This window comes from Sceloporus occidentalis, unplaced genomic scaffold (assembly GCF_023333645.1).
Source record: "Sceloporus occidentalis isolate IW3139 unplaced genomic scaffold, rSceOcc1.0.p SCAF_15, whole genome shotgun sequence".
Lineage (NCBI taxonomy): Eukaryota > Metazoa > Chordata > Lepidosauria > Squamata > Phrynosomatidae > Sceloporus > Sceloporus occidentalis.
The window spans coordinates 13,093,071-13,112,976 of record NW_028316995.1 but is presented as its reverse complement, the minus strand read 5'-3'; the positions used below and the strand labels follow the sequence as shown (position 1 = coordinate 13,112,976).

Below are 19,906 nucleotides of genomic sequence, written 5' to 3'. Positions count from 1 at the left end.
GTAGAAAACATTGGATGTAATTCTTGTAAATCACATTAGGAAAACCCCTATTAACCCCTTCGTGACCATAAGGATATACTGGTACATCCATAAAAAGCATTGCAAGATGCTTTTATGGCCGTACTGAAAATGCAGCGGCATGCTCCAGCGCGCGCCACTGCTTGCCCTCTTGCATTCAGATCAGTCCCATATAACTTAATTGGCAGCCAGTACAGTCAAGCAACTGTCAATCTGACTGATCTCCATGATCTGTAGAAGAGAGAAGGAGAAACATATCTCATGTCGCCACATTACATACACAATCCAAGGCCCATGAAGTCCCTCTGGAGAAGCCAAACCCCTAGGGATCCTTTGCATGCTGAAACTCCTACAGGACTTGCCTGGAGCCTCGGCATGTTGCTCCGCCAGAGAGAATCGTCCTCTGTGCCACTTTGTCACCCTTGGTTTCATGTGAGTGCACAGATCTCACCCTCTGGACTCTGGAGCAGTTATTACAAGCTTGTATTTTAATGAGAACACTTTGCTTCCAGACTCCAGTTATGAGACACTGTAAACATGCCAGAAGACAACAGCAAATTATTGATTTTGCTGATTGATGTGGTTGCCCGACACTGCCTGTAGTTTTCCATTAGGACCTGAAAAAACCCTACATTGACTAATCTACCATATATATATATATATATATATATATATATATATATATATATATATACACACACACACATACATATATATACATACATATCACACATACCCATTATAACAACAACTATATAAATAAAAATAAAAAAAGAATATGTTATTCAATTGTGACCATCCAACAAGTAATTAAACTGTGGAATGTTTTGTACTCTGCTACCCAAAAGCTACACTACATTGCTTGGGTCCCATTTTAAGACTAATAACATATATGATCGCAGGCCTGAAACAGAAAGAGGCAAGGAGATCAAAATCATTTCCTAGAAACACATGATATATGATGGGGGAAAAAAACTAGGTTACCAGGTTTAAAGTATTTAAAGATGATGTCTCTCCACCTGTTGAATAGAACACTTTTCTAACTGGTATTTGAACGGTCGTTCCTGGTGTGGACAAAATGCCCCAAAAGATATCGATCATCATTATGTCAAATGTTACAGGTAACGTACGTTAAGCTTCCCCACCACTCAGCCAAACTGGTGATCAGAAAAGACAGCTGCGATCATAAAGTCACTCAAGCATATCTGCGTGTCTCCCCCAGCAGAGACATCTATAATACCGCTTTCTCAGACTCTCCACAGGGCACTGGGTTATGGTGTCATATCTACAGTTGGAAACTTCCAAGGGCTGCCCCCACCACCGACCAAGGGCTGCCCCCACCACCGACCAAGGGCTCTTACAGGAGGTGGGATGGGGTCCAGGTTAAAACATCCGCTGGTCAGCTCTGATTTGGAGAGCCAGAGAATTCCCAGGTATAGGCACATTACTTAACTAAAATAACGGCCGTAATCAGCAACAAATACAGGACACCTGTGGACTTTTTTTTGTGGAGGGGCCGATCCTACACCTCCCATGAGAAAATGCAGGCTCACCGGAATAGAATTAAATATAGAGCGGAGCGGCTCTTTTTAAGACATTTCAATATGCTATTTGATTTGTTCAATAACTTCATATGTGATCACCGAGAGAAAGCCCAGTAAAACCTTCAGCTCAGTGTAAAAGCACCATTAGCCTACGAGGACTTGTATCCCATCTTGCACTTACGTGGAAACATTTGCCCCATGATTTGTTCCCGTCACATAAATCAGATTATTGGAGTAATATTAGAGAAGCTCTGCTTCAAAGTTACTGGTTGGTATGTGGATTCCTCCAAATTTTGCACTCTGTCTCAGAACTACCACAATTGTGCTGACACAGTGATCTTTTTCTCTTGTATGCTGTGTGTTATTGCAGAAATGGCTAATGTTCGCTTCACATGGCTTTGGTCAAGCTTTTGATCATGGTTTTGGTTGATGGAGGCCTGTGAGGCTAAAATATATGGATTTATTCACTAAAGCAGACCTGGGCAAAGCACGGCCCGCGGGCCACGTCCGGCCCGCTGAATAGCTCGGACCGGCCCGCAAAGAGTGTCCTGGTGACTCACCAATGAGTCCGGTGTCCCCCCCCGCCCCGGTCACTTACCTTAAACTCCTGTGTTGGAAGCGTTTGTCTCGGGTGCCGGCGCTTTACGCGGGGCGCCGGCATATGACGTCAGACGTCGGCGATCAGCAGTGAAGCGCCGGCACCCGAGACAAACGCCTCACGCTTCCAACACAGGAGTTTAAGGTAAGTGACCGGGGCGGGGGGGGAGATCCTGAGAAGGGGGGGTTAGGGAGTTAGAGAGGAGATACTGAGAAGGGGGGGTTAGGGAGTTAGAGGGGAGATACTGAGAAGGGGGGTTAGGGAGGGAGGTCTTACTGTGTGTGTGTGTCTTACTGTGTTTGTGTGTGTGTGTCTTACTGTGTGTGTGTGTATCTTACTGTGTCTGTGTGTGTCTCACTGTGTCTTACTGTGTCTGTGTGTGTCTTACTGTGTCTGTGTGTGTCTTACTGTGTCTGTGTGTGTCTCACTGTGTCTGTGTGTGTCTCACTGTGTCTGTGTGTGTCTCACTGTGTCTGTGTGTGTCTCACTGTGTCTGTGTGTGTCTCACTGTGTCTGTGTGTGTCTCACTGTGTCTGTGTGTGTCTCACTGTGTCTGTGTGTGTCTCACTGTGTCTGTGTGTGTCTCACTGTGTCTGTGTGTGTCTCACTGTGTCTGTGTGTGTCTTACTGTGTCTGTGTGTGTCTTACTGTGTCTGTGTGTGTCTCACTGTGTCTGTGTGTGTCTCACTGTGTCTGTGTGTGTCTTACTGTGTCTGTGTGTGTCTTACTGCGTGTGTCTTACTGTGTTCATAGCTTATTCAGTTATTGTAATAAATATTTTAGCCCATTTTTTAGCTCAAAATATTTTTTCCTTTTTTTTCTCCTCTAAAATCTAGGTGCGTCTTATCAGCAGGTGCGTCTTATAGAGCGAAAAATACGGTATGCACTCCGAAGCCTTGTTCATTTTGTTCACTTCTGTGCTGTGCTAATAGTTATTCAGGCCTTACTTATTCAAGCACCTCTACCAATGACGTAGGCTTGAATAACTTTATTAAACAGCACATAAGTTAACAAAATGGACAAGGCTTCGGAGTTTGTAGTTTGTAGAGGTCTGGCCCTCTAAAACCATTCCAATTTCTCATGTGGCCCCATGGGAAAATTAATTGCCCACCCCTGCACTAAAGGGAGAGCTGTAGTTTCAATTATCTTTACTATTGACAATAAAAAAAAGACAGGTTTCTCTACCAGTTATGGCCCTCTATAATGCATAACTCAATGGCTGAGGAGGCTCTTGCCAAGTTCTATTTGTAGGAGAAGCTCTCTGGAGTTGGATCCTCATAAGTTATAGTGAAGTCAAAAAGATTGTAAGCTTGCAAGAACAGGGTGCTTTTTTCCTTCTGTACCGGTATATGTCTTTAGGTGACTTACAGTTATTGAGTTGTCTTTGTCCATTTAGTAAATAAATCCTATAATTTTTTTTAGATGGTGTAATAAAGAGGAAAACCAAATAAACACAGAGTGCCAGATCATTTTATTGCTTTGGTTGTTGTCTGAGAGAGCTGGCAAAGCCCAGACTTCTAACAGCTCTCATTGAGGTTTGTGTAGAGCATGACCCATTGACTTGCCCAATTGCCAAAACCCTTTGACCTAGAGAATGTCTGATAAGGAGCTTCTAGCTTTACAAGGTCTGTCACCTGTCCCTTCCTAATACAATCTCTCAGCAGAGGTCAGAAGGGTTTAGAAGTGCTAAAACATGAATCAGTACTGTGTCCTTAGTGGCTTTGTTAGTTGCTTTTGTTCACTATTCAATAATGTTGTGTTCAGAAGAAAGATGCCATTACACAATCCGTAAAAATACAGCTGATAAAGAAGGTAATGATTACTCAGACAGGGCTTGACAAATTTGTTGTGAATCTAGGCGCCAGCTAAAAAAGTTAGGAGCCAGGATTTTTTTTTTTTTAAACTAACAGTTGGTCAGGAGTGATCTGATCATCATCAGCCCGCTTACTAAACTCACAGCATTTGACCTGGAAGCACCCTGGACTTTCAGGTCAGTGCTGTTTTTTGTTGTTTTTTTTTTTTATTATTTTTTAATAATGTTTAAATGTTAACCCCTGCAATGCCACGAATGTGTTATACACAATTGTGGAATTGAAGAGGTTAACCCTGCACTGTCGCTCTCATGGAGCGATCAGGCAGCAGGGGGGTGTTGTGTCAGGTCCCCACACTCATGTAGAGACCGAAGAACCCCCTCCCCCTGTCCCTGAAGCTGCCTCTGGCAGCTGGGACGCAATTGCTGGTCTATAGACCAGCCATTGCAGGGGGAGTCTCTCTGATGACTGCTGTAGGCTTCCATGCCTACAGGAATCATCAAAGGGCTTGTGGGGGCTCGTTTTGGCTGTTGCTGGTCTGCCTGCAGCAGAGCCCCTTACAAAACGGGAATTAACCCCTAAATGCCGCGGCATTGAAGGGGTTAACGCTACACTGTCGCTCTCATGGACCCAATCAACACACAACCCCCTTTCCTGAAGCTGCCTACGGCAGCTGAAAACGCTATTGCAGGTTTTCCTGCAATCGCGGTTTCAGCATACAGGATCACTCCGTGGGAGGGATCTCAGGCTCGGGTGCAGCGCAGAGTGGCTGTGCTGTCTCCCCAGACTCCTGGGCAGACAGAAGCAGCAGCGCCCCCGCGTGGTGACGTGGCGTGGCGCCAGGACAAAATTCTGTCGCCATGGCGACCTGGGATTTGTCGAGCCCTGTACTCAGATATGCATAGCTATTACAGAATCCCAGACACCAAAAGAAGTTTATCCATCATGCATCAGTCACTTCAAAGCCCAAGAGGCAAAGAATTGTAACAAACATTGCAATGTGTTACAACAAGCTATCTGCAACGTTGTTTATTCACTAAAGGGAGGGTTAGAAGGAAAGGTTTCAGGAGAGTTGTGGCTTTTAACTCTTATTACAGTATTCATTATGAAGGCCCAACACTATGAAGTTTCTCGAGCAGGAAGGGCTGTGAGACTGAAAGAAGCTCCCTGGGGTTGACCATTCATAACGTACAGTGAAGTCAGGGAGCTGAAACAACTGTCCTACAAACTCAACTTTCCCTTTAGTGAATAAAGCAAACGAATTTCTCCTTTATTAGCCATAGTTACAATTGGTGGAACCCACAGCGATTAAGGTTACTGTTCCACATAGGGAGCCAATTAAAATATCCACAGATACGTTCTGCATCATGTAAAGTGAAGTAAAAGAAAGCTGTGATTTTGTTTTTTCTCTTTAACGCTCCATGTCTCCCAAACTTAAGCTTGGTTTTAAAATACGAAAGTTGCCTAGAAACAGTCGTGTAATTCCTCCAAAGCCCTGTCTTGTAAGTATGACATCACAGCAGTCTACAGCCACATCCAGCTCCGATTTCATGAGTGTTACTGAGTGAGGTGTAATGTGTGATGGTAGCAAGGTCCCGTTAAACTAAATGACCTGAAAGGCAACGCCCCTTCTGTGATGTCCGAGATGGGAAGGCAGACAGGATTTAAAGTCTCCCCCTGAAAGGATTTTAACAGGAAAATACAACAAAACGGTATGTTATTTTAAAACAAAAAGGAATAAGCTTATTTAAGAAGCATTCTATAGTACTTTACAATATAAAAATCAGAGAACGTGGGGGGGGGACCTCTATGTGGAACAGCACCTATAAGCCGCGATGCACTACCCAGTTTTGTTTTCCATCAATAAACATTTTCTCCGTCCATTGTTGATCAAGCGATGCTTTGTCTATAATTATTATTCACATTGAATCTGCATGTCGCACATTGTAATCGGAGAAAAAAGGAAATATACACAGAGAGATGGTTTTCCTTTCTGAGCAGGGTTAGTGCCGCCTATGTTCATGAGGAATACTCAGGTGAGGCAGAGCCCTGCTTCATGTCTCATTTTAGTGGTTGAAAACACAAACCCACTCACTGGCTACCAACTTTTAGAATTATTATTTTTATTATTTTTTTAGAAAGTTTTTAGAATTCAGCAGGACAAGAACAAGGAGCTTTGCATGCCCGGCAGCTTTATTATTATTATTTATTGTTTGATATAGCGCCATCATCTTCCGTAGCGCTGTACAATGACAGGACATAATTAGTATATAGCATAACAATTAGACTTACCCAAATCAATAAGTGAGGAGGGCCCTGCTCAAACAAGCTAAGTCAAACTTAGATTAGTTTCACTTTAAAAGCTATGACAACGTTTGTTAAATTACATTTCTTGTATAATTACCTGACTCCAGAGCTGGTAAACGTTTCAAACATTTGTTTGTTGGTATAAATTCTGATACTTAGAAGTCTTGTTGGCAATTACTCCCGTCTGATCATTACTGTAACAGGTGTTAAGACCTAAATGTTACATGTCAAACTCCTCAATGGCCTGTCCCGTACAATGCAATACACATTAATGTGATTCTCCAAAAAAGGAATAAGTGTGAGAAGGGAGCCGCACAATCCCCCATAATACACTGCAGGCGGCGTCCGCAACCAGAATGTCAGCGTCGCCATATGTACTTAATTTAAGATTATTGAAAACAGGCCACTGGAATCAAAAAACAAGGAAGTTCCTTGGTGCTGAATTATATACAGTGTAAAAGGAAGAATATTAAAGGTGAATTATTTTATTTTGAGCAAAACTACAGTACGGTTTACCGTAATGTAGGTACGTAGGTCGCCATTTGCTCCAATAAACTATCTTTATCTGCCGACCTGGAGGCCATTGCCGTTAAGTGATATTTTGGGTGCCTTTACCATTGCAAACACCACACTCGGGTGGCAGCGGTAATTATGTTCCGTCTTCCACAGACATTTATTAGTCAGTGTCTGGCTGGTTGATTAAGACTAAGCCATTCTACTCCCTCTCTCTCAGGCGGTATGAAAAGGAGTCAAGGTTTTTGTTTAGTAGATTGGGCTAAGATAACAGAATTAGAACACATACAAATGACTAAAGGGCAGCTGCCTAAAAATATTACATTATGCATGCAAATAATAGGTTTCAAACTTAAAATAAACCGCAGAAAATAGGGCCAACAATATTTTGAAAGCTTATGTTAAATCTGATGCTAGTAATAAAAACAACGGTGAAAGTCTCCTTGTATTTAAAGAATTCTGCAATCACTAAGCAAAGGCAGCTTTAAAAAACAAATGCATAATGGAGCGATTTCTCATATCAAGTGTAACAGACTCACAGTAATGATTTCTTGGTGGAAAGCAATGTTCTACCTCAAAGCAAAACACATTCTGTACCCCTGACCACTAACAACCGTTTAGTATGAGCAGACAGAGGCGTATCGACATATTCAAACATCATACGATCCGAATTAGTAGACAACTTTGATTTCAAAAGGGAAATGACGTGTCGCAAAAATATATACATTAAAGATAAATGACCCGATCACCGGCCCAACAACCAGACCTACAGGCAAACGCCGCATTGCAACAGATAACTAACGCTAAAACGGCTCAGTCAATTTTAGGAATAATGAAGGCCAAAAAAAAAAAAAAGTATCAAATAACAAAACCAGAAACTCCTTTCAGTTACGCAACGATGAGTCATTACCGAGCCTTCTTACACCATGCCCAACACCGAGATCTACCAGCACAAGATCAAAAGTTACTTAAAACAATCGCATGAAAATACTGGAAATGCTCTCAAAAGCATTTCGCATACAACCCTATTATAAGCAGATAAAAATAAGGAAAAGAGCACTGCAGAAAAATACAATCAGTAGCATTAGAATCCCACTGCATACAACAAGACACGCTAACAAACAATAACATACGGCTTTAAAACAAGCCTGACCCAGACTAAAAACATAAACATGTCCGTAAAAACCAAACATTAATACAATTATAAACATATCAAAAGGGATAAAGGAATACAAAGGTTCTAGTGTCACACAGGAGATGAGATGAAGGCCACCGGCAGTTCACAGGCCGCCATTCAAACAACTCGGCAAAACTTACACAAGCAAGCAAAGAGAGAAGCGAAGGCTGTGTGACAGGCAGAGGAGGTCGTGTAAGCATGAAAGAGCCCAACGTTCACTACACGGTAACACAACACATGCACCAAAAATAATAGTGTTATTACGCAACAGCCTTTGATTACCGTAATATGTTAAAAGTAACATTCACCAAACCCCTTTATGCTCACATCAAAATAGTTTTCTCAAACGCCAAGTAATATACAAGCCAAAAGCCATCCGATATCAAGTGATCAACCATCAACAAGCAGTATTTATACAGGGACTGCAATCTCCAAAGCTTTAAGGATGCAAAAATGGTTTACCCCTTTACATGTCCCGAGCAGAGTGACTACTACGGAGCCAAGCGGCAAACAAGACATAACCAAGCAACACATATATACATATATATATATATATATATATATATATATATATATATATATATATATATATATATATATATATATATATAATTTAAAACATTGAAATGCAATAAGTAACACCGCAAAGCAATTACGCATAAAAACCTAGAATGTGATGGCGTTTAAGAATCATTCGGTGCATTGAGTTGGACAATTTTTCCCTTGTGTTAGATTCAGGACAGCCATGTGCCCATCACATGCATGTTTAAATTCCATCACTTTATTAGCAGCTACCACTTCTGCCTGGAGGCTGTTCCACACATAGTCCACCCTGTCAGTAAGGCACACATGCATTCACATATATAATGAACACCCTCACTGCAAAGTCACCCAAGTCGCATAAAACAAATGTAAGGATTCTTCCATCACCCTAAAACAAGAATGGAAGGCTTGGTTTCAATATGGAGACATGCTTTCGTGTATTTGAGACAAGCTGAGGTGCTACTGGAGTCACCCGACTGTCCTCTCCATCAGACAGACTAAAAGCAGAGCTGTCATGGAGGAGCTGTGTGGGGTGGAAGCATCGGCAGATGACAAGGATCTGGACGCTCCATTGACAGGTGAAGGCCCCGTGGCTTTGCCAATAAACAGAGCCCGGGGCCTACAGCTGTTCGGGCCCTGGGTCACACCATCATCCAAATGACTGGAATTTTTTTTATGTCCCGACCGTGTGAGGAGGAGGCGGCCTGCGACTCCCTCAGTCTCCTCCATGCATCAATTCCTCTCCAACCCAAAGTCATTTTCCGCCACTTACTCTCATTTAACACCTCCACTAGGTCTGTGCAGATTTCACACATCGTTCGTGAAGTGGCCGCTTCCTGAGCATGGATGGAGCTGACTGCGGCCCCGCCAGCCGGTGCTCGCAAGGCCCGGAGGAGACGTTTAGAGGAGATGAAGGATGAGGACACGAATTCGTGTGCGTGTGTTTGTGGTGAAATCACGATTAAAATAAAGAAAGAAAGCGAATTCTAGAGTCCCACTCCACTTGTGACAGTGGCGGCGACAAGCGGAGTCGCTCACTGCCTGCACCGACCCATCATCACCATCACCGCTGTCGCCGCCATTTTGGTTGGGGATGTTCGGCTCAGAACGGCTGATTCCGGAAGCGGCTCGGGAATTCGGCCTTCTGGCCCCGCCTCTGGTGTCGTGTGAGTACGTCAGGGGCCGACGTCTCACAGAGCCGTAGAGAGCGGCGGAAGAGGCTTGCCGCTGGCGCATAGTTTTGTTGCTTTCTGTCCGTAGTTCAATGGGGTATTTTCGGTTCCCTCGTGTTAGATTGGGCCAGTGGGGATGGGGGCAGTGGCCCGGAATAGAGGTAGTGATGGCTGTGCAGCTGCGCCTTTTACTGGCTTTATTATTGTTGTTACTACTATTATTATTTATAGATTTATATAGGACCATCATATTCCGCAATGCTTTACACCGGAGCGCTAAACAATTCTGGAATAAAGTGATTTCCTCTTGTCTTCTGTTTGCTGCGGGTTAGGAATAGTTGATCCTGTTTTTTTTTGTTATTATTAGTGGTATTATTAATACACCTGGGAACGTTCAGGCTGGGGCTACTCGGAGACCCCCCTTTTTGGGATATTAGCTGGAGGGTCTGTCCTGGTGGTGGACTGCTCATTTTTCTTTTATTTCTTGAGCCCGAGGAATCTTGCTCTTCGTCCTCTACTACCGTACTGCCTTGAAGAAACAAAAAAGGGTGGCTGACGATCTAAAAAGTGGTAGGGCCACAGTGGAAACCGAATCCCCAATCTTCATCATTTGGGGCTGCACTCACTTCGTGGATATGCAGCCCCTTCCTTCACTCCCAGACCTAAGCCTTGAGTGGGTCGAACCTTCTCGGATCACCCCTAGATCCACTGAAGTCTTTAAGGGAGAGTGGCGGCCAGAAAGCACAGTCCACTCCCCCCCCCCCTAAAAAAACCAGAGTCTTTGGGGACTTAACTCACTACTGAAACCAAAAATACACACGTGGACTGAAAAACAAAAGTGCGCTGCTCCCTCCGCCACCAGCCGTAGGCCAGGGCAACTTCAAGGGTGGGTTAAAATAAGATGCATCGAGTGAAGGGACCCTGGTGATTATAGTGCTCTTACCAAGCTATACATGGTGAGTGAAAAAAATGTGCCCCCACACAACACTCAAGTGCCCTAGTGGATCCAGTCCAAGGGACGCTATAATGCCTTGAGGTGGCTGATGCAAATCCCAGCCTTAAGGCCAGAGGAGCGAGCCAGAGGTACTCTTGATCTTAGCCAAAAGGCAGAGAAGCACTGTTTTGGGGTATTTTTGGAACCCGATCTGCCCCGTCTTTAAATGCCTTCTCTTGATTGGATTGTGCATTTGCCATTTGTCAAGTGTTAGAAAATGGCCTAATTTCATTGGCTACATCGAGTATAGATATGAAGCCTTTGTTACACTATATGACCAAAAATTGACCTAATTATTGAGTTTAGGTGTTTCAGCTGTACTCATTGCTATCAGGTGTATAAAATGAAGCCATCTCCGTAGACAAACGCCTGGAAGTAGAACGGGACCAGCTGAAGACTTTAAATGTTGTGCTGTGATAGGATGCCACCTGTGCCACAGGTCGGTTCATGAAATTGTAGCCCTGCTAGATCTGCCCCTGTCCACTGTAAGTTGTATTATTGTGAAGCGGACGTATCTAGGTGTAACAACAGCTCAGCCATGAAGCGTTACATTCACGCAAGTCTGCTGTAGCTTCACTCACTACAGAGTTCCAAACTCCCTTTTGAAGCAACATCAGTACAAGCACTGGTATTAGGAGCTTCATGAAATGGCTTTTCATGCCCAAACAGTTGCACAAAAGCAAAGATTGCACTTGGTGCAATGCGAAGCATCGGCTGGAGTGGTGCCTTGTGGCACCAGTTTGTCTCAATATAATGCAAAAAGTACTCATGGAGTTTGAACAAAGCCCAGGTCTTAACCCCATTGAACGCCTTTGCGATAAATTGGAATGCCGATGGTGAGCCAGGCCTACAACACTGTTGTACTCCTGTGCCGTTTCTGGTGTCAAAGATGTTTTTGGAGAACTATTAGGCACAATAATGGCAGCAAAATATTAACAGTAGAGTGTAGATCACATATTCAATGTCACATGGTCTAACGTCAAGATATATGGCTGCCAAATCTGAAAGACATTTTCCTTGTCACAATGTCTTGTGCCTTATGGGCCATTTTCCGTCATCTAGATCGTTTGACCAGTCCCTGTCAGTGAACTGTCATGATACTTGGGTTAGATAACTGTGCCTATTGTCAAAGATTTAATGAAATGACCCATCTGCACTAGCAGCAATGTTTGGCAAAATTTTAATTTGAATTATCTCCATTTTGCATTAATTGTTGTAATCTATTTCCATCTGTATTTTTTTTCTTGTCCTGTTCCATGATTTTTACCTTTTACCTTACTTTCGCTTTCTTCTTCTTTTCCTTATGAATAAATTTTCAACAGCCACCTAACGAGTCTAGGTTCCAGAAGGTGCTTATGTAGGTCCTACCACAATGACATACACACTGGCCTTTATTTATTAAAGTGAGGGCCACATTTCGGTTTCTTGACTTCACTGTAGAAATCCCAGTGAATTTCTGCAGGCAGGACGAGCTTGGCTGATTATCTATAGTGCATTGTTTAATGGTGGGATTTTGGCAAAAACAAATTGCAAAAATGGTGCCATTACAAGCAGTTTTGGAGCTCCATGTTGAGGCAAAGTGGGAAGGACTGTAAATAGGAGGGTACATATCAATGACTAATAGGTAGAAGTAGCCAAAAATACAAGAAGCGGTCTGATTGTTGGTTATGGCTGTGATTGATGGGTCCAACGACCTGTAGGAGTTTTTCCTTACTTTGTTCACTCTGGGCAAACAGCATTTACAAGGGGGAGGGACAAGAGTTAAATATATAAATGTGCTGACACCATTTTAACTTATCAGTATAAGCAGTTACAGACTGATGGGAGTTGGAGTGTGAGACCGTGGCAGTTAGCAGAGGCTGTGATTGATGCTCATTACTCATACTTCAAGTTAATAATAGTTTATTTTAGTGCAAAAACATTACTGGGTGTGGGGCGGATTGAAGAAGCTGTAGTGACTACTGGTGGTGCATGTTTTTAATTTATATACTACTTACAGAGACTGCATCAGCCTTTTTTTACCAATTTATTTTTGGCCAAAACACTAAATATGTTGTATTATCTTTCTATCTTATATATTACTCTTCATCTTCACTGATAAATATTCTTGACAAAACTAGGCATTCTACTGGCCTTGCGCACAATGTGACTGTCCTTTTTTTGCTAGTACCAGCCAAACCTCAAATTTGAGAACAAGTTATTTTTTTTTGTCTTTCCATTATATCATAAATAATTTTTCATTGATTAATATTGGTGCCAGGACCAGGCATTTTAAAATGTATACTATATAACATTCAGTCCAAGGGTCTGCATGTGCCAGTGCCTACACGCCTACCAGGCCCAGTGCCTTACTGCTGCTGCTTCTCCCTCTCACCTTCCTTACTCTGGGGCATCAATTCTTAATTTTTCTAAAATGCAGGGAGCTGGTCTTGTGGTGGTATATGTCTGTCTGCCGGTGCCTGGTCTGCCCTGTTCTCTGCCCCTGCGCATCAATGCCCTTATTTACTCTAGGGAATTATTTCTTATTCTTTCTAATATGGAGGATGAGCAGTCTTGTGGCTGGATGTGTCAGTCGGCCAGTGACTGGCCTGTGCCATCTGCCTCAATGGCCTTTCTGTACTCTGCAGGATCAATTCCTTGGGGGGGTCTTGTGAACATTTTTCTTCAAGACCTTTTTTTCATGTGCCGAAGTGTAAGGATATCACATAAACTAACAACCCTTTTAAGGTGCTTACAGGAGAGGGTAGGTAACATTTAGCCCATGCGGCAAGCTCAGCCAAGTGGCCCATTAATATAGTACTGACTAAAACAGCTTTAACATGCTGTTGTAATAAATATACAGTGCACCAACCTCTGCCTTAGCAAATCTAAGTTTAATCAGAAAGGAATAGTCCAGGCCTTTGTACAAGAATTGTCCCCAGTTTGGTTTCACAAGCCTGTACTAACAAAATAAAAGTCTATCACAAAGCAAAGTTCTTAACCCCTTCGTGACAAAGGCTGATTTTACTTTTTGTACCCTTCGTGACAATGGCCGTTTTAACATTTCTGCGCTGCTCGTGTTTAGCTGTAATTTTCTTCTTTCCCGTTTACTGAACCCACACACATTAGATATTGTTTTTTTCAGGACAAGAAGGGCTTTCTTTAGATTACATTGTTTTGATTGTATCATATTATTTACTATTAAAAAAAGTATAAAATATGGTGAAAAATTTAGAAAAAAATGACTGTTTCTAACTTTTAGTTGAAAAATCTTTTACTCATCTATAAAAGGTAATAAAAAAACCTGCTAAATAGATTCTACTATTTGTCCTGAGTTTAGAAATACCCAATGTTTTTATGTTTTTTTGCTTTTTTCTGCACGTTATGGAGCAATAAGTACAGGTAGCGTTTTGCTATTTCAAAGCCATTTTTTTCCAAATCTGGTAATTCTTCCCCCCGTGTGCCATTTCGGGTATCTTTGAAGCCGGCCAATGCAATTTACCCCATCAAATCATATATTTTTGAAAACTAGACAGCCCAGGGTATTCCAAATGCTGGTATTTTAACCCTTTCCAAGCACTTATTCTACCATCAGCCTTTGTCAAACTTTATGGTAGTCATTTTTTTGCATTTGTTTTGTCACACACATTTTACTTCAGGTATGAATTAAAAAGTTCTCGTATATGTCACTATCACAAAACACCCCAATATGTGTTTAGCAACATCTCCTGAGTACAGCGATACCTCACATGAATGATTTTGCCTGGCTGTTTGGGGGCAAAAGGGCCACATTTGGGGCATGCACATTTTTCAATGTTGAACTTTGGCATTTGGGGATCCACTGCCCATGCCCTATTTGGTACATCTTTGAGCCGGGCCATTTCAGTGTGCCCAACAAAACCATATATTTTTGAAAACTAGACACCCCAGGGTATTTTAAATGCTGGTATTTTAACTCTTTGCATGCACACATTTTACCACCAGCATTTTTTCAAAGTTTGCAGTAGTATTTTTGTGTGTGTATTTTTCCCACACACACCTACTTTATGTATGAATTTACAGCTCCTGGTATATGCCGCTGTCACACGACACCGCAATATGTGTTCAGCAACATCTCCTGAGTACAGTGATATCCCACATGCATGGGTTTGTCATTTTTGGGGGGAACTAAAAGGCCACATTTGGTACGTGTGCATTTTTCTAATTGGAAATTAGATGTGTGGCCATCCTTCCCCCCGTGTTAATTGGGACCTTGTTGAACCCGGCCAATTCAATTTACCCCATCAAATCATACATTTTTTAAAAGTAGACACCCCATGGGCATTTAATATGTATTTTAACTCTTTCCATGCAAGAATTGTTTTAAGCTAATATGGTAATTTTAGGACTTGCTCACAAAAATATATTTTTTATATATATATATTTTTTTTTTGCCTTTTTTTTTTTTTTGCCTTTTTTTTCAACTTGAAGGTTCCCCTGATAGTGACATCAGTGGGAAATTATTTTTACATTTTACTGTTTTTTTACTATTTTTTTTCTAATTATTATTAATTTTATTTTTAATTTATTTTTTCTAATCACACTGTGATTAGAAAGCTGAGCTCCACTGACTTGCATGGTTGAATGCAGTACCTATATTCAACCTGCAAGTGGAGCCAGAGTTCTCTAGAGGGTCTGGAGACCGTCTAGCAAACTTTTTAGACTTTATTGTTTTTTTTTCCCGGGCCGCCGCCATCTTGCTGATGGCGACCGCTCTCCGGAGCGGTCACAGTCCATCCCCAGGTAAGTGTTTGGTGTCGCTGGATGCCTCCTGATCAAGGCATTCCAGCTACACCATTTAAGTTTAGGAGGCGATCGTTGATCGTTGGCGGCTGTTGACGCCCCGGGGAGGGGCCAGAGATGGCCCCTTTGTGCCGATAATGGCGTTGCTGAATGCCTCGAGGTCGAGGCATTACAGCAACGCCGTTTCGGTTCAGAAAGGGAAAATAGATCGCTTTCTGCACCCGTTTAAAGACGTGGCGGTCCTGGCACGTCATTTGTCGTTATCGACTTGAATTTCCGTGACGTGCCCGGACCGGCAATTGTCATCAAGGGGTTAATAGACTTTAACATTTGTGATTTATTGTTTTAGTAAAGAGTCTACAATTGGCATGTGTAAAAACATAAAAAAGCTAGTTACTTTCAAAAACATTCTGCACAATTAACTAACTAAATTCCATTCTGATGCAGACAAGTCAGCTTCCAAGAGAAATAATCTGGAAACCATAAATTCTTACCTGGGATTTTTTTTCCTTGAATATCCTCCAGCAGCACTGATATTTGAGACATGGCTTCTCCTTCGGGTATGGCAGGATAAAAAAACCAATAAAAATGTGTCCCTTCCCAAATGCACCCTCAATGGAATAACAAAGCCAACAAAATCAAAATAACAGATAGCAAACCCATCTGCCAAACACTGATTCTTTGGTGGCCGAGACAAGAAGACTACAATGTTTGGGAAAAAATATGGAGTGAGGACCAAACAGCCATGCGACGGAACCCTCCATCAGCCATGCGACGGAACCCTGGGAACATTGGAGAGGCCTGACAGCCAGCCTCCTCCCTATTGACTATGGGCCTTGACTGTAAAGACTATATCTACCCCAGCAGGATATCATCTCATCACTTGCTGAGGGGATGATCTCTGGCAGACAGTGAGGATCTGCAACCAGGGAGTGACCACCATTGTTTTAGTTTAATACAGAGCAAGCATATTGGGGGACTGCGAAAGAATGTTCTCCAGAGGGCCATGGCTTCGGTGGCCCAGGATTATTATGGGATTGAGGACATCCATGATTTTAGGGAGTTTGACCTCTCAGATGCACTTGGACTGAGAGGCGATTTAATCTTTTTATATATATATATATATATATATATATATATAAAAATAAAAAACTGTTCGACCCTGTTCAACAGTATGCCCCATGGATTCTGTTGATTTAATCGATTTTGCATCTCAGGATGTTAACTCAGGAGGGGTGGATGAGACTACGGTCTCCACACCTGGGTCATCAGAAGTCCAGGAAGTCCGCCCAGATCCCCAACCCCCTGCTGAAGCTCTGACAAGAGGACAGAGCGCCGCTGGCCTCTGCCCCGCACCTGCAACGGCTACTGGGATACAGAGAGACGCGGCAGACGGCCCATCTCCCCAGCAGCAGCTGGAGCACCAGGGAGGGGTTGCAGGCGTTAAAACACCCTCCAGTGGCTGAGTAAGGGCCTGGGAAGCGGCACAGTAAGCCGATCTCCCCAGCGGCAGCTCACAAGTCCGAAAGCGAAAGAAACCCTGCCTCAATCCCCAGCAGCAGCAGGAGTACCAGGGAGGGTATGCAGGCGGCATCACTCCCCAGCGGGTGGGTGAGTGCCTGGGAGATGGCGCAGCCAGCCATTCTCCCCAGCAGCAGCTCACAAGTGCGGGAGTAGAGGAACCTGTCCTCCCTGCCCAGCGGCAGATCCCACTTCAGGGAGCTGAGGATATTGTCCTCCCTCCCCAGCGGCTGACAGAGGGCTTGCAAGATGGCACAGCTGACCCATCTCCCCAGCGACAGTGGGAGCACCAGGGAGGGGATGCAGGCGGCATCACTCCCCAGCGGCTGAGTGAGTCAACGGGACATGACGCAGCCGGCTCATCGCCCCAGCCGCAGCAGAATCACCAGTTTTGGGAGGGTATTGGTGGGCCAAATGAACTGACTATGGAGTTAACCCATTAAGGGGCTCCTCCTGGGTCAGTCCCATTGGGAAGGGGTAGAAATGTGACGGAACCCTCCATCACTGGGACCACTGGAGAGACCTGACAGCCAGCCTCCTCCCTATTGACTATGGGCCCTGACTTTGTAAAGACTTCTGTATCTACCCAAGCAGGATATCATCTCATCACTTGCTGAGAGGATTATCTCTGGCAGACAGCCAGGATCTGCAACCAGGGAGTGACCACCAGTATTTTAGTTTAATGTCAGACCCCCCCCCAACCCCATGGTGTACTAATATGTTGTTTAAGTCAGCCCCCCATTGCTCCACTACAGAAATTTAGCCCAGCCAGTCCCTGGAATTAATTTCGACCAGTTATAGATAGAAAGGACCGTATTTTTATTAGAAATAAATATTTATTAGTTTTTATCCTGAGTACGGTCCTTTTTTTCATCACGGGAGGCTTGGTGTTAGTGAAGGATTTCCTGGAGACAAGGCTTGGAGATCCTGTACGGCGAGGCCCTGGAAGCTGGAGACCAATCTTTTGAAAAGATTTATGAGGCGCTCATACTAATTATGGAATATGTGAGTGCAATATCTGGCTTATAAAGTGGATTGTGCTCTGACCCTGGACTTTCAGGTCAGTGCTGTTTTTTTTTTATTTATTTATTTTTTTAACTCTTTCGATGCTGATGTTCCATTGGAGCACAGCATTGAATGATATTTGGTCCCCACAAGCTTGTGGGGACAAATGTTAACCCCTGCAATGCCACAAATGTGTCATACACAATTGTGGCATTGAAGGGGTTAACGCTGCACTGTCGCTCTCATGGAGCGATCAGGCAGCATGGGGATGTTGGGGCTGGTCTCCCCCTCTCCCCCTGTCCCTGAAGCTGCCTCTGTGGGGGCTCGTTTTTTCTGTTGCTGGTCTGCCTGGGCTTCCAAGCAGACCACCAGCAGCAGAGCCCCGTACAAAACGGGAATTAACCCCTAAATGCCGCGATCGCGGCATTTAAAGGGTTAACGCTGCACTGTCGCTCTCATGGAGCGATCAGGCAGCTGGGGGGTGTTGGGTCAATCAACACACAACCCCCTTCCCTGAAGCTGCCTGTGGCAGCTGAAAACACGATTGCTGGTTTTGCAGCAACCACGTTTTCAGCCTACAGGATCACTCCGTGGGAATGATCACAGGCTCGGGGGCGGGCTCTGAGTGGCTGTGCTGTCTGCCCAGACTCCTGGGCAGACAGCAGCAGCAGTGCCCCCGTGTGGTGACTCAGCCTCTTACATCCACAATTTTTTCTGGATGTAAGAGGCTGACAAAACCTAGGCGCCAGGACAAAATTCTGTCGCCATGGCAACCTGGCGCCTGGGATTTGTTGAGCCCTGCTCTAAGATATATCATATCAAGAAGTTACCCATATTTAAAACACATATTAAGGTGTATAAATATTTTTACTATCAGTGGATGTATGCTAAGCACCAGAGCCGGCCTTAGGCGTTGTGGCGCCCTGTGCGGACTACTCCTCTGGCGCCCCCCCTCACTACCCCCCTCTCTGCCCCCTCAAACTACCCTTCCCCTCTGCCCCTTCAAACTAACCCCCCCGCCCCTTCAAACTACACCCCCCCTCTGCCCCTTCAAACTAACCCCCCCGCCCCTTCAAACTACACCCTCCCTCTGCCCCTTCAAACTACACCCCCCTTCTGCCCCTTCAAACTACACCCCCCCCTCTGCCCCTTCAAACTGCACCCCCCCCGCCCCTTCAAACTACACCCCCCCACTTACCTTGTTGCCGGAGTCCTGCGGTGAGAGCGGGAGGCATCCGTCTTCTCGCTCTGCCGCGGTGCTGGCATTTCATGTTGAGCGCCGGAATAGTCCGGCGCTCAACATGAGATGCTGGCACCGCGACGGAGTCACGGAGAGTAAGGGGCGCCGAGCGGTTGCTGAGAACTTCACGAGCAACCACTCCGCGCCCCTGCCCAGGACTTAGATTAAAGCATCAGGTTTTTTTTGTTTTTTTTTAAACTTTATTTAACATGAATGATGTTAAATAAAGTTAAAACAAAAACAAAAAAAACCCGATGTTTTAAGTTAAATCCCGGGCAGGCGCCCCGTGCGGTCGCACACCCCTAAGGCCGGCCCTGCTAAGCACACTTAATACTTGTTTTCACAATCACTCAACTACATTATTAAGGGGCTGCCAGGAATGAGAAGGCAGTTGAGACATGGTAGGCTTCCTTTAGTATATGAAGTTATGAACATATCTGGTATTGAGAAATGGTATATGACAGAAATTTAGGCATTAGGCAAAGGACAGGATGAAAACCCACCAATTTTACCTTTACAGAAGGGATATACCCCAACAAGGAGAATGCGTAAAAAAGTTAACGTGTTAAGCGACATCTCCTAGACCAAAGATTGAGCAATAATGTTCCCTAAGCCAATAATGAACTATTAGAGAGGGTGAAGGCAGATACTGCAAATCCAGCAACAGAGCTCATAAAATTCAAAACCTGATGCATTTTCTCA

At 44.0% G+C, this 19,906-nt stretch overlaps 1 protein-coding gene across 2 annotated transcripts in view; it reads right to left on the bottom strand.

Annotated features, from left to right (window-relative positions):
- The window catches only part of LOC149303274 (ubiquitin carboxyl-terminal hydrolase 34-like), a 70,798-nt gene extending 61,472 nt beyond the window's left edge, over window positions 1-9,326 (bottom strand). For both annotated transcript variants that reach the window (XM_089481465.1, XM_089481466.1), the window contains exon 1: window positions 9,284-9,326. In XM_089481465.1, the coding sequence (XP_089337591.1) occupies window positions 9,284-9,326 (43 nt within the window). The remainder of the gene's footprint in view (window positions 1-9,283) is intronic.
- Between the last annotated feature and the right edge of the window lie 10,580 nt (window positions 9,327-19,906).